General features: G+C 42.3%; 1 protein-coding gene across 1 annotated transcript; it reads left to right on the top strand.

Moving 5' to 3' along the window:
- Positions 1 to 9,513: 9,513 nt before the first annotated feature.
- On the top strand, positions 9,514 to 12,892 carry LOC308512429 (cyclin-Q-like; the record flags this gene model as incomplete). The annotated part of the gene is made up of 3 exons (XM_081082184.1): positions 9,514 to 9,540; positions 9,750 to 10,482; positions 12,873 to 12,892. 3 exons carry the CDS (start codon positions 9,514 to 9,516, stop codon positions 12,890 to 12,892), a joined length of 780 nt encoding a protein of 259 aa, XP_080938310.1.
- Between the last annotated feature and the right edge of the window lie 853 nt (positions 12,893 to 13,745).

Genomic DNA, 13,745 nt, shown 5'->3' on the forward strand with positions numbered 1-13,745 from the left:
TAGGGGAAGGTGGGGTTAGAGAGATCAACTAAAGGACTTGAGGCATGCATATGAGCCTGACTAATGGACACTGACACCAGTGGGGGTGATGACATGAGGAGGAGGTAGGAGGGACAAATGGGGGATAAGGACACATATGTAATACCTTAACCAATAAAGAAAAAATAGCCCTAGCTGGTTAGGCACTGTGGATAGACTATTGGCCTCCAGACTGAAGGGTCCCAGGTTCGATTCTGGCCAAAGACACATGCCTGGGTTGTGGGCTTTGTCCCCAGTGTGAGGCATGCAGGTGGCAGAGAATCAATGATTCTCACGCATCATTGATGTTGCAATCTCTCTCCCTCTCCCTTTCTCACTGAAATCAATAAAAATATTTCAAAAAATAAAAGAATAAACAGATGAATAAAATAGAGCCAGAGTAAAAAATATATGTTTTAGAATATAATAAAAGGAATCCTATTATTTTCAGATATTTAATAATTCCTACAACTTTTGTGATAAAATAGGTTTGCACTGTTTTGGTAATATTATATTTAATATTTTTTCCTTAACATATTAATGTTTATTGCATGTAACACTATATTATAACAGACTAATATGCAAATTGTCCCTTCAAACAGGAGTTTGACCAGGAGATCCACCATGGGGTGGGACAGTCTGGCTAGCATCCCGGGCTGCACCATGCAGGCAGCCCCACACTGTTCTGTAGACGCCCCCCCTTCACCCCCTCAATGATCGAGGACCCGCCAGCCAGTAATATGCCCACAGCCCCTTCCCCTGGCCTTCATCTTCCCCCATCTGATCCCCCACTCGATCTGGGTGAAGCCAGCCGGCCAAACACCTGTATCCCTCCCCCTGGCCAACCCGGCGATTGGGGTGTGCAGGCCGGACACCACCCATGCATGAATTGTACACTGGGTCTCCAGTATTATTATATTTAAAATTGTTTTTCTTGGAATATTAATGCTTATTGCATGTAAAATTTTTACATTTAAAATAGTTTTTCTGGAAATATTAACATTTATTGAATGTAACATTATGACACTAAAACCATTTTTCTTAAAATATTAAAAAAGTAAATATAAAAAAGAGGGACACTGTATCAACATGGATTAAAAGGAATGCATTCTTCACTCTGGTGTTATCTACTTATTACCTCACTAATCAGAAGATGAAGAATTATTTCCTAACAATGAAACAATAAGATAGTGTTCAGTACAGATGCCCATCCACTACTCACTTTCCACATGGTTTCCAGAAATTAAAGTGCAGCATTCCTTTTAAAACAGCTCATTACTCTAATCCATGAGAGACTGTACCATTTACCTTGACTTCCCATCCCAGTAATGCTTTGCCTTGGATCAGAATGGGCAGGTCTTGTAGGTGGAGGATCCCAACTTCTTGAAGATGGAGTTCTTTTCAGTGGAAGGGAATCCACCCTGCAGCCACTTCTGTGAAGATTAATTGTATGTCCGCCATCCTCTGTGTCATAAATAACATCATTCTACTTGAGTAGGGTCAACATTTGTTAAATGGTCAAGTCTGGTTATTGTGTATAAATATTTACTAAACAGGATCATGGTCATAAGCATGCTGGTTAGCACAAAATGATAAAATTCTATCTTCACAAGTCTTCAGTACAGTGCTCAGAGTTATTGAAAATCAGTTTGGATAACTGAGAAAGAACTGAAGCAGAATTATATATATACGTGCCAATAAAACAAAACAAAACACACACACACACACACACACACACACACACACACACACAGACACACACCAGAATTTGAATGCAGAGAATCCAGATATACTAAGTGAAAGAAGTTATTTAAAAGATACAAGAAAACAGTCTCAACTAGTCTTCAAACTAATTTCATCTCAATAAAAGCTTTTAAAACATGTAATGTCATAGTTAAAAATTAAAATATAAAAAGTCAAAACATGATGCATTACAAAAAAGTGTTATTTTAAGAATGTTATCATATAATTCCTACAGTTCATTTATAAAATAACTCTTTGATCAGAATACTACACTCTATTTTAATAGTATTTAAAGAAAACATGTTGAATAATACATAATTAACAATCACTGTTTTCATTTTCAAATAGAAAAGAAGCTTATCTTCCAATTCTGTAATTCGTCATGGGAAAGAAGAACTATGAGCATCCTCATATGTGGCCAAATATGAACTGGCAAACTCTTCTCAGTATCACCCAGATGGTAAAAAACAGGAACATTCACCTTCATCTTGCACAAACCCTGCAATAACACTTTAGGAAATTTCCCATGAAATGTCACACACCTAATTATCACAAATGGACACTAAATCTTTGAAATTAGGAAAACTGGTTAATATGAAACCAACTTTTCCTGCTACAGATATATTGAAATGAATACACTTTCCTTTCATAGTCAGTCAAATAAGTAAATAGATAAATTAATTAAAAGACAACTCCCTGAAAATAGCTCGTCAACATTTTTATTCATGTTTCATATTCCTCATATACAAGAAAGAAAGAAGGAAAGAAAGACCAATAAACTTGGTGAATCATTGGTTTTTAGCCTTTTCCTGAGTCAGAGACCCCTTTGTGAATCTATTAAATACCATAGACATATCTCTTATGTAGTTTCCAAATGGAAAGTTTTCTACATCAAACGTAAGTACAAGATCATCTTATCAAATTAATAATAGAGATTATTATTTTACACAGTACAGGGTTGCACATTCCTATACTCAAAACTAGTATTTCAAATCCAATTCTAAATAATGAAGTGTGTGTCCTTGACGTTTATATAGTTAGACCAACTTTTATTTCAGTGGGAATTTTCCAAGGTGAACTGATGTCCTTTTTTTGAGACGAAAGAAGGGTACTTTCAGAACAAATTCTTAGTAGTTCAATAAGTATGAATCTTCACTTTAAACCTACATGACTTCCTGTTCCCAAAGTGTAACATTCTAACATAAGATCAATAGAATTGAGTTCTTCAGAGAACAGTTGAAGTGACTAGAGGCAAACAGTAATGCTAAAATAGACTGAATTTAGCTTGAGGTTTAAATCCTATCCCTGTAAGGTCATTAGGAGTGTTTCACACATTACATATTGCATTCATTATTAGAAGTGCTATACCTCTTTAGCAATTACAAATCATCTTGATCATCAGTATACATTCTCAATCTAATGAACGGTATCATTTCTTTTGCTCTGAATGATATGAATGAAATTGAGGTGTATCTCTTCATTCAATGTTACTGTTTTCACATAAATAATGGTTTCATGCCCATATCTTTTTTTAATTTTTTTAAAAACATTTGAGTTACTGACAGTAACTTTATGAATTTAAAGTTATTGAATTTATGGAAGTTAATATGATCTCATAGGCTTCAGGTACACAAGTCTATGACACCTCATTTGCATATTGTATTATGTGTTTACCTAAGTCAGATCTCCTACCATCCCTAGATTTTGAAACATTACCTAAGTGTTTTACACCTGAGGGTCCTTTTGCTTCTCTTACTTCCTCCTCTTCCACTTCTCAGACTTCTCACATCACCTCTATTTCTTGATGGAACTGGTGCCCTCTGCCCACCCCCACTTTGAAAAGATGGTTTCTTGGTGTAGTCTACTTTAGTTGTTTTTCCACCCACAGACTAAAATGAGTACACATAATATCAACACTACATAACATTTAACCTGAACAAATGAGCAACTGTTTGAAACCTACTTATTATTGCAACTAAAATCAAGATCTACCTCAAATTCTTCTCCCAAACCAAGTGTTTCCTTCAAAAATGACAGAGTCCTTTTTCATGGTAAGTTTATGAAACACTTCATTATTAACAATATTCCATTGAAGTATTCAACACAGAACCATATATGTTGGTTAATAAAATTCCTCCAAAGACCCCTAGTAATAAGGACTAAAATGTATGTTGGTTAATAAAAGTCCTCCAAAGACCCCTAGTAATAAGGACAAAAATGTCTCACATTCCAGGGGAAAGCACATAAATTCCATTCTTGTTTTTTAGTAGGCTTATTCTTGGTTATCTGGAGAGAGGGATAGAGAGATGGAAACATAGATGAAAGAGAAATATTTTGATCAGCGGCTTCCTTAAATGGCTCCTACTGGCAAACCAGCCAGCACCCTGGGCATGTGTCCTCACCCGATATAGATGATGAGACATCTTGGTTCACAATTCTATCCTCAACCATTGAGCAATACTGACTGGGCAATGTGGATTACTTTTTAGAATGTGTCTGTTACTTCATTTATGTTTTGACACATCTATTTCATGTTTTCCAGTGCACCCGGCTTACATAAACTATTTATTTTTTAAAACAAACAATCATTCATTCAAAATGATTAGGTACTTTATTCCTCCTCTACCGCTTCTCAGGTTTCTTACTTTTACTATTTCTTCAGTAAAAATGACAGAAAACAATGTCCAGTATGAATGCAACTCTGTATACATAGTTCTGATTTGTTTCTCCATTCTATTTTTAATCGGCTCTTTGCACAATCTTTAGTATTTTTATGTTACTGCACTGTTTGATGTTAAATATGGTTCTAAGAAAACAAACCATCTTGAAGGGGAGAGCTGCTATGACTAGGAACCCAGCCTCACCTCTACCCAGATGGGCCTCACACATCACCTGAGAGCCACTCTGGCCAAAGACCTTTTTACGGCAGCAGCAGACCCACGGACACCGGGACTCCAGCCCCCCACCAGTGCCATTGCCTCCTGTGAGTCTTGGAGTGTACAATTGAATTGCGGATCCACTCTGTGGCCATTGGCCCATCACACCCTGGCACATGGGTTCTGACATGATAGCTAAAATGGGGAGACAAAAAAACAACACCCAAAGGACAGAAAAGGAGGAATTGCCAGAAGAGGAACTCAATTAAATGGAGACATACAATATGTTCGAAAAGGAATTCAGAATAAGGGTCATAAAGTTGATACACCAGATGCATGGGAAATCCACAACTTACGTAAGAATCAAGGACAAATGAAAAAAATTGATAATAGCTACAATAAAAAATACGATGGAAGGTTTCAATAGTAGACTAGAAGTAGCAAAGAATTGAATCAGCCATTTAGGAGACAGGGCAGAGTAACACACCCTGAACAACACAATCTGAATAGCAACTTGAGAGAAAAAATAGAAAGCAGGTGGATATCCTAAGGGAGATTGGGGATAACATGAAACAAATAACATGTGTATAATAAGGGTGACAGAAGGACAAGATGAGGAACAAGGATTAGGAAACCTATTAGAAGAAATAATCACAAAACCTTCCTGATCTTGGGAAGAAAAAGTCACACAAGCACAGACAGTCCCAAAAAAGATGAAACCAATAAGACCTATTCCAAGACACATTGTAATTATGATGGCAAACAATAATGACACAAACAGAACCTTAAAGGCTGCAAGAGGGAGACAGAGAGTCACCTACAAAGGCTCTCCTGTTAGATTATCAAATGATTTTTAACAGAAACACATCAGGCCAGAAGGGAATGAAAGGAAATATACAAAGTGATGCAAAACAAGGGACCAAATCCAGGAATACTTATCCAGCAAGGCAATCATTCAAGACTATAGGGGAATTCAGTGTCTTTACAGAAAAAAAAAAATCTAAGGGAGTGTTTGACTACTAAACCATCAATGCAAGAAATGCTGAAGGGACTGTTGTAAAAAGAAGGAATAGAAGAGACAGAAGAAACACAGGCATAAAGAAAAAAGTGGCAACATATCAGTACCTATCAAAATAACCTTAAACCTAAATGGACTAAACACTCCATTCAAAAGATATATAATGGCCAAAATTATAATAAAACAAGACCCATATATATGCTGTCTATGAGAGACCCACCTCAGAATAAGGACTCACATGGACTGAAAGTGGAAGGAGAGAAATACTTTTCAGGCAAAGAAGGGGAAAAAACTAGGGGATCAATAATTATATTTGAAGAAATAAATCTCAAGAAGCCAAGATGGCGATGGAATAGGCATACACGTCCCAGGGCATGTCCCGGAGCAAATGGAGTGAGTAGCTGAAACTAATAACACCCACCCGGAATTGAGAAAGTACACTCAGGTGGTCAGACAGTTTACAGCCAGGAAGGGCAGAGTTCCTCTGGTAAGGTAAAAACCAGGGATCTGGGCAGGAAAGTTTGCCACACCTCTGAGCCCAGAAAGGGTATAAGCACCCCTATGTTCATAGCAGCACAGTTCACCATAGCTAAGACCTGGAAACAGTCTAAGTGCCCATCAGCAGATGAATGGATTAGAAAACGGTGGTATATTTACATGATGGAATACTATGCTGTTGTAAAAAAGAAGGAATTCTTGCCATTTGCAGCAGCATGGATGGAACTGGAGAGCATTATGCTAAGTGAAATAAGCCAGTCAATGAAGGAAAAATACCACATGATCTCACTCATTTATGGATAATAAAGACCATTATAAACTTATGAACAAAAATAGATACAGAGGCAGAGCAGCTTCGAACAGACTGTCAAACTACAGCGGGAAGGCCGGGGAGGGTTGAGGGGCAGGCGGGGAGAGTAAGAGATCACCCGAAAGACTTGTATGCATGGATATAAGCATAACCAATGGACATAAGACACTGGGAGTTAGGGGAGGCCAGGGGATAGTCAGGGCGGGGAAGAAAGAGGAGACATATGTAATACCCTTTGTAATACTTTAAGCAATAAAACAATTTAGAAAAGAGAGAAAAAAGAAATCTCAAAGTAAAGGTCATAAAAAAGAGATAAGACCGATTGCTATGATGTGCTCTGACACCCAGGGAGTAGACTCTCAATGCAAGAGCTGCCCTTGGGGATCAGTGAGCTCCCACAGGGCAGCGCCATTCAGCTGGATCCTGTGCTGACGACTGGCAAGTGGAGCAGCAGTGGCAGGAATCTCTCCCACCTCCACAGAGGCGCTAAGCATGTTTGGCAACTGGGATTAAGCATAAGCCATCATTCGGACATCCCCTGAGGTCTCCCAGGCTGCCAGAGTGTGAGGGACTCCGCCAAGAGTACAAAGTTCGTTCACTGGGCCTCTTATATTGCTAATAAACTACAATAAGATATAACAAAATTCAAATACTTGGAGGCTAAATAGTCTTTTATTAAATAAATGGAGGCCCAGGGTATGAATTCCTGTATGGAAGCAGTCTGGTTGGCCTCCCCAGATGGGGGCACATGGGGCCAGGCCTGCAGCGGTTAGTGGCCATTGGCGGTTAACCAGAAGGCCATGCCTCCATTCTGGGCGTTAGCGCATGTAGGGGGTGGGGCTGACCTGGGGAAAGGCTGTGAGTGGTTTTCTTATCAGTCCTGCCCCGAATGGGGGATTGGGGGCAGATGGGAAGCAAGGCTGGTCAGGGATATGGCCGATTGGGGCCCAGATAAGGCTGGTTGGCTGCCGCAATGCAAGTCATAGCCACCAGCTATTCTGGTCATTCTGCCATTCTGGTCACAGGGCTTTTATGTACAAAGATAGATAACTGGGTTACCGAAGAGGTTAAAGAAGAAATTAAAATCATCCTGGAAGTAAATGAAAATTAAAAATAAAAGTCCAAAATCTATGGGACACACTGAAAGTAGTCCTTAGAGGGAACTTCATAGCATTACAGGCCTAACTCAAAGAACAAGAAAAACAGTTAACAAATTATCTAACCCGCACAACTTAAAAAGTTAGACAGAGCAACAAGCAAAGCCCAAACTGAGCAGCAGGAAGGAAATAATGAAGATCACAGCAGAAATAAATGACATAGAGACCAAAAACCGCACAAAAGATTAATAAAGACATGAGCTATTTCTTTGAAAGGATAAACCAGATTGACTAAGCTCTAGCTAGGCTCACCAACAGGACCCCAGTAAACAAAATCAGAAATGAAAGAGGCAAAATAGCAAAAGACCCCACAGATATAAAAAGGATTGTAAATAAATACTATGGACAACTCTACTCCAACAAACTGATCAACCCTGAAGAAATGGACATATTCCTAGAAAAATACAATCTTCCTAAACTCAGTTAGGAAGAATAAAACATAGGGCCACGCCAATAACTACTCAGGAAATTCAAGCAGTCACAAAAATAACTTGCAGCAAACAAAAGCCTGGGCGAGACGGCTTCACAGGGACTTTTACCAAGTGTTCAAAGAAAAACTAAAACCTTCTTCCTCAGACTATTCCATAAAATTCAAAGGAAGTACCATTTCCCAACACTTCCTATGAAGCCAGCATTACTCTAATCCCAAAGCCAGATAGAGAAAACACAAAGATAGTAAAATGCAGGCCAATATATCTCTGATGACCATAGATGTTGCAATCCTCAACAGAACTCTAACAAATGCGATGCAACATTACATTGAAATGAGCATACACCATGCCAAAGCGGATATATTCTGGGGAAGTAGGATGAGTCAACATCCAGAAATCAATAAGTGTGATGCATCACATAAACAAATTGTCAGAGATTCATATCCATTGGTGCAGGAAAAGCATTTGACAAAATCCAACACCCAATTTTGATAAAAACTCTAAGCAAACTGGGCATAGAGGGATCATACCTCAACATTAAAAAAGCCTTATGTGACAAAACTACAGACAACATCATACTCAATGGGCAAAAACAATTACTCTAAGAAGAGGAACAAGACAGGGATGCCCACTCTCACCACTTCTGTTCGACAGAGTACTGGTAGTGCTAGGCAATGCAGTCAGACAAGAAGAAGTCAAACAAGGCATGCTAAGTGGAAAAGAGGAAGTAAAACTGTCATAATTCACAGATGGCATGGTATTGTCCATAGAAATACCTAAAGACTCCACCAAAAAAACTAGGAAATTTAATAAATGAATTTGGCAATGTAGCAGGGTACAAAATTAACACCCAGAATTCTATGGCTTTTTGATACACGGATAATGAACTCAGAAATAGAAACAAACAAACAAAAATGCCATTTAGCAGTGCAACAAAAATTTAAGAAACCTAGGAATAAACTTAACTGAGGAGGTAAAAACCTGTTCTTGGAAAACTACAGGAAATTGAAAAAAAGTGATAGAGGAAGACTAAAGCAAATAGAAGAACATACCATATTCATGGTTTGGTACAATCAACATCATTAAAATGTTCATAGTACCCAAAGCAATGTACAGTTTTAATGTATTAACCATTAAAATGTCAATGGCGTATCTCACAGACCTAGAAGAAAGTTTCCAAAAATTCCTATGAATTTAAGAAAAGACCCCAAATAGTTACAGCAATCTGGACAAAGAAGAACAAATTTGGAGGGATCACAATACCAGATATCAAGCTATACTACAAGTCACCATTCTCAGAACTGCCTCTTACTGGAACTAAAACAGACATAAAGACCAATGGGACAGAACAGAAAACATAGAAGTCGACCCTAACCATTATGCTCAATTAATATTTGACAAAGGAGGCAAAAGCATAGAATGGAGTCATACAGTCTCTTCAATAATTGGTGTTGGAACCTGGATGGCAGTCAGGCCTAGGCAGGGTTGGGTAGGTGGGGCAGCGCGGGGCGGGGCGGGGCGCAGCGGGGCTGCTGCGCACTGGGCTAGGACTCTGCTGGCACAGGCACTGCACTGGAGTCTCTTGCCCTTCCCGCGGGGTCTGGGGCCTCCCAGCAGGGCCCCATGGAGGACCTTAGCCTGGACAGCTGCAGAGAGGAGGACGCGGCGACAGGCGCCAAGGGGTGGCCCGAACCCCAGGCCCGGGTGCAATTCAGCGTGACAAGGTTCATCATGGAGGCAGGTGTCAAGCTAGGGATGCAGTCCATTCCCCTCGCCACCGCCTGTGCCATTTACCATAAGTTCTTCTGCGAGATCAACCTGGACGCCTATGACCCCTACTTGGTCGCCATGTCTGCCCTTTACTTGGCTGGCAAAGTGGAAGAACAGCCCCTGCGAACCCGTGACATCATCAACGTGTCCAACAGGTACTTCCACCCAGGCAGCGAGCCCTTGGAAATGGACTCCCTAGTCTGGGTGATCCAGGACAGCATTGTGCAGTGCGAGCTCCTTGTGCTGCGGGTACTGCGCTTCCAAGTCTCCTTTCAGCACCCACACAGGTACCTGCTCCACTACCTGATTTCTCTCAAGAACTGGCTGAATCCTTACAGCTGGCAACGGACCCCCATCTCCGTCACTGCCTGGGCCCTGCTGCGGGACAGCTACCGCGGGGGGCTGTGCTTCCGGTTCCAGGCTCAGCACATAGCGGTGGCGGTGCTCCACCTGGCCCTGCAGGTCTATGGGGTCCAGGTGCCCGCTGAGGCCATGGCCGAGAAGCCATGGTGGCATGTGTTTAGTGGCGACCTTACCAAACCAATCATTGATAACATTGTGTCTGATCTCACTCGCATTTATACCATGGACACAGAGATCCCCAAAGACAAGCCTGGGACACTCGGCTGCCAGGGGACAGCGCCACCACATCGCCCTGAGGGCCGGTCCCCAGAGCACTGGCATGGAGGACTGGTTTTCTGCTGCTGGAGACAGGCCAGTGAAGGCGATGACATGCTGCCACTTTGATTCTCAGGCTTTGACTCTCCCTGGCAGCCAAGGTCCAGATGGGGATGGGCGCTGCACCTCCCGCGGGCAAGAGGGTGCCGCGGGCAGGAGGGTGCTGCGGGCAACTCTGAGGCCTCCGGGTCTGCTTTTGTCCTTTGAAAGGACGCAGACTACAGCCGAGGTTTGCGATCAGTGGAAGGAAAATCAAAGAACGGATGGGAATGTGCCCCAGGGGATTTTTTTAAAGACCAGATTTAGAGAAAGTATGACTCAATTAACATAGAGGAAATTTTATTTTGTTTCATTGAAGATATTACAAAGCCAAAATAAAAACATAATAATAATTGGTGTTGGACTTTTAGCACAGATACATGCAAAAAAAATTAGTCTAGACCACCAACTTGCACCATACACAAGTATAAATTGGGAATGAATAAAGGACTTAAAAGTAAGTGGGTAACCATGAAAATCTTAGAAGAAGCAAAATATCAGGCATCTGTCTCAGCAATACCTTTACTGATACAGCTCCTAGGGCAATGGAAACTGAGGAGAAAAGAAACAAATGGGACGACGTCAAATTAAAACACTTCTGCAGAGAAGAAGCGGCCAACAAATACAACAACAACAACAACAACAACAACAACAACAACAACAAAACAAGGAAGTCCACTGCCTGGGAGAAGATATTTGCCAATGTTATATCAGATAAGGACCTATTCTCCAAAATTCATACTGAACTCATCCACTAAACAAAAGGAAGATCAACATTCCAATAAAAAAGTGGGCACCACCACCATGAAGGCCCCTTCTGACTTATGGTGGCCCAGTTCCTGTGATGATTATTACAGCCACACAGGAGATGGGTATGATGGGGGCACGGCATTTACTGCAACAGCCGATGGGACACCCCTGTAAGAGGTCCTGAGTGTGGTGCTGGCGGCGATCATAGGATAAACCATGTATGCAAGAGAGAGTGAATCATGCAGTACAGTAGCTCACCTGATTGGGCACTCGGGGAGTCAGAGGGGAAGCGCCTGAGACAGAAGAATTAGACACTGAAAATAAAAATGATAAGGTACAGACAATATTTTATTGTAAGGAATTTGGCTTCTGTTATTTAAGAATGACAAAAAGCAAATGGTAGGTTTGGGGGAAGCATCAAGAATTGTAGGTACCATTATGAATTTTCAGGATTGGAGGCAAGGTTTGAATTGTACAAGGTTGCTTCCTAAGTGCTGATTTAAATTACAATATACTGAAATGTTTAAATTTTACATATTGTATTGTTAACATATTCAGAATATAAGCACAACCAAAGGACCAACAGAGGCAAGACACTGGGAGTGGGTGACAAGAACAAGAGACTAGAGATAGAGGAAGCCGGAGGGAAGGTCAGTAGAAAAAAAGAAAGAGACATATATATTACTTTTTGTAAAAACTTAAACACTAACATTGCAAAAATTTTCAGAAGAAAGTGTTCTGCAACATGGGATTTCTTGTCTGATTTTACTACAAACACAGAAAAGCAGTCTGTTTGGATGGTGAGTTATATTCATGGCCCTAAATTTCCCAGGGTGTCTATGACCATATGTGCATGAAGTCTTTGAAGTGAACTGCATACAAAATGAAGCAGTGTGTTATTTCGTCATGGCATGCTGCCCTGTTTTCCAGTTAGGGAGGGTAAACAAATGAGGTATTCTCCTTGGAAAACGTAAATGGATAAAAGGATTGAAGAACCTCTGACAAGGCTGCAAAACAAGGATTCCTCCAGCTCTGTGGCCCACACTTTGCCCCCTAAGATACTGATAATGAGCAGGCCGATCCCACTGGCCCCAGGAGGAAGAGGAGACCCTGGGGAAATAGGAGATGGTGGTGAGCAGCAACAGGGCAATGTGGCGTGACAGCACAGCAGCCTAGGCCTCAGCATGAGGAAAATTCACAAACACCTGTGGAAAGGAGTATAGGAAGAACATGTCATGGCAGCCCCTGTTGAGGGACAGGTGGAAAGGCCTGAAGGTGCTGTGGGCGGCCTAGAGGGAGAGTTCAGAGGAGGGGCTGAGGTAATCTGCTTTGACTCTGAATGACAGTGGACATGCACACTCCCTCCTCCTGCCTAAGCCCCCCTGCCTGAGCTGGAATTGCACTGCCCTTGTTGTACTGGTAGTTCCTGTCTCAGCCACACACCCTGCGGCCCTGGTGTTACAGGCTGTTTCCCTCCCAGCATCCAGGTGTCCCTGTGAGAGAAAAATAATGGCCCAGGAACCTGGCAGCACACCAGGGGAGAGCCCAGGCAGCCCCTCCTCACCTGTCCTGTCCGCTGACTAGGGGCCATCATCCTCTCATAGTACTTCAGGGGATTGAACCACAGGTCCTTGCTGATGATCTGGTAGGGCAAACAGACCTGGGTTAGGAGAGCACAGGGACCAGAATAGAATCCCAAGCAGCAGGCGGACACAGGAAGCTGTATGCTGGCATGGCCAGCGACATCCCACCTCAGCAATCCTGCCAGATGCTGTCACACTGTGGTCAGAGAACCAGTGGAAGAAGCTGGCGCTGCTTTCCTGGAGCCTGTGGCTGTAGACTTCTCATTCACAATGCTGGTACCACTGAATGGGAGTGGCACGGGACAACCTGTATCCTGCAGGAGAGGGGTATGTGAAGGTGGGTACATCGCCTTCCATCCCTGCCCACCACCAGCTGCAGCCCATGCAGGGAGCCTCCTCTTACTTTTGAGGGTGATGAGATACTCCTTCACAATCACATGGTTGCGGAAGTAGGGGTTGCTGCGGAAGTACAGGCTAATGGTGCAGCAACCACAGGGATGCCTGACTTCCCTCACCTGCAGAAGGAAAGTGGATCCAGGGAGTGAAATCGCAGCCCAGTGCTGCCGCCTGTAGCTGTTTTCAGGGACAGCCCATTTCCCCACCTGCCCTCCACTACTCCTTGGAGCAGGTGCACTTACCTTCAAATCAATCACATGGCCGAGCATATTTTCATCTTGGACACTGATCATGGCCGACAACTCTGGGTGGTTGACAAACTGCTTTGGGTCAAGGAGCCTGCAACCTGGGAGCTGGGCATGGACCAGCTAGAAAGAGCAGCCTGGCCTGGCCTCTCCTTCCCTTAAGGCCACTCCTCCCACATAAACGGCAGAAAGGGGCACAGCACCACTCTGTTTCCTGACAGACCCTGATGCCC

Source organism: Myotis nattereri (assembly GCF_964212035.1).
Source record: "Myotis nattereri genome assembly, chromosome: Y".
Taxonomy (NCBI): domain Eukaryota; kingdom Metazoa; phylum Chordata; class Mammalia; order Chiroptera; family Vespertilionidae; genus Myotis; species Myotis nattereri.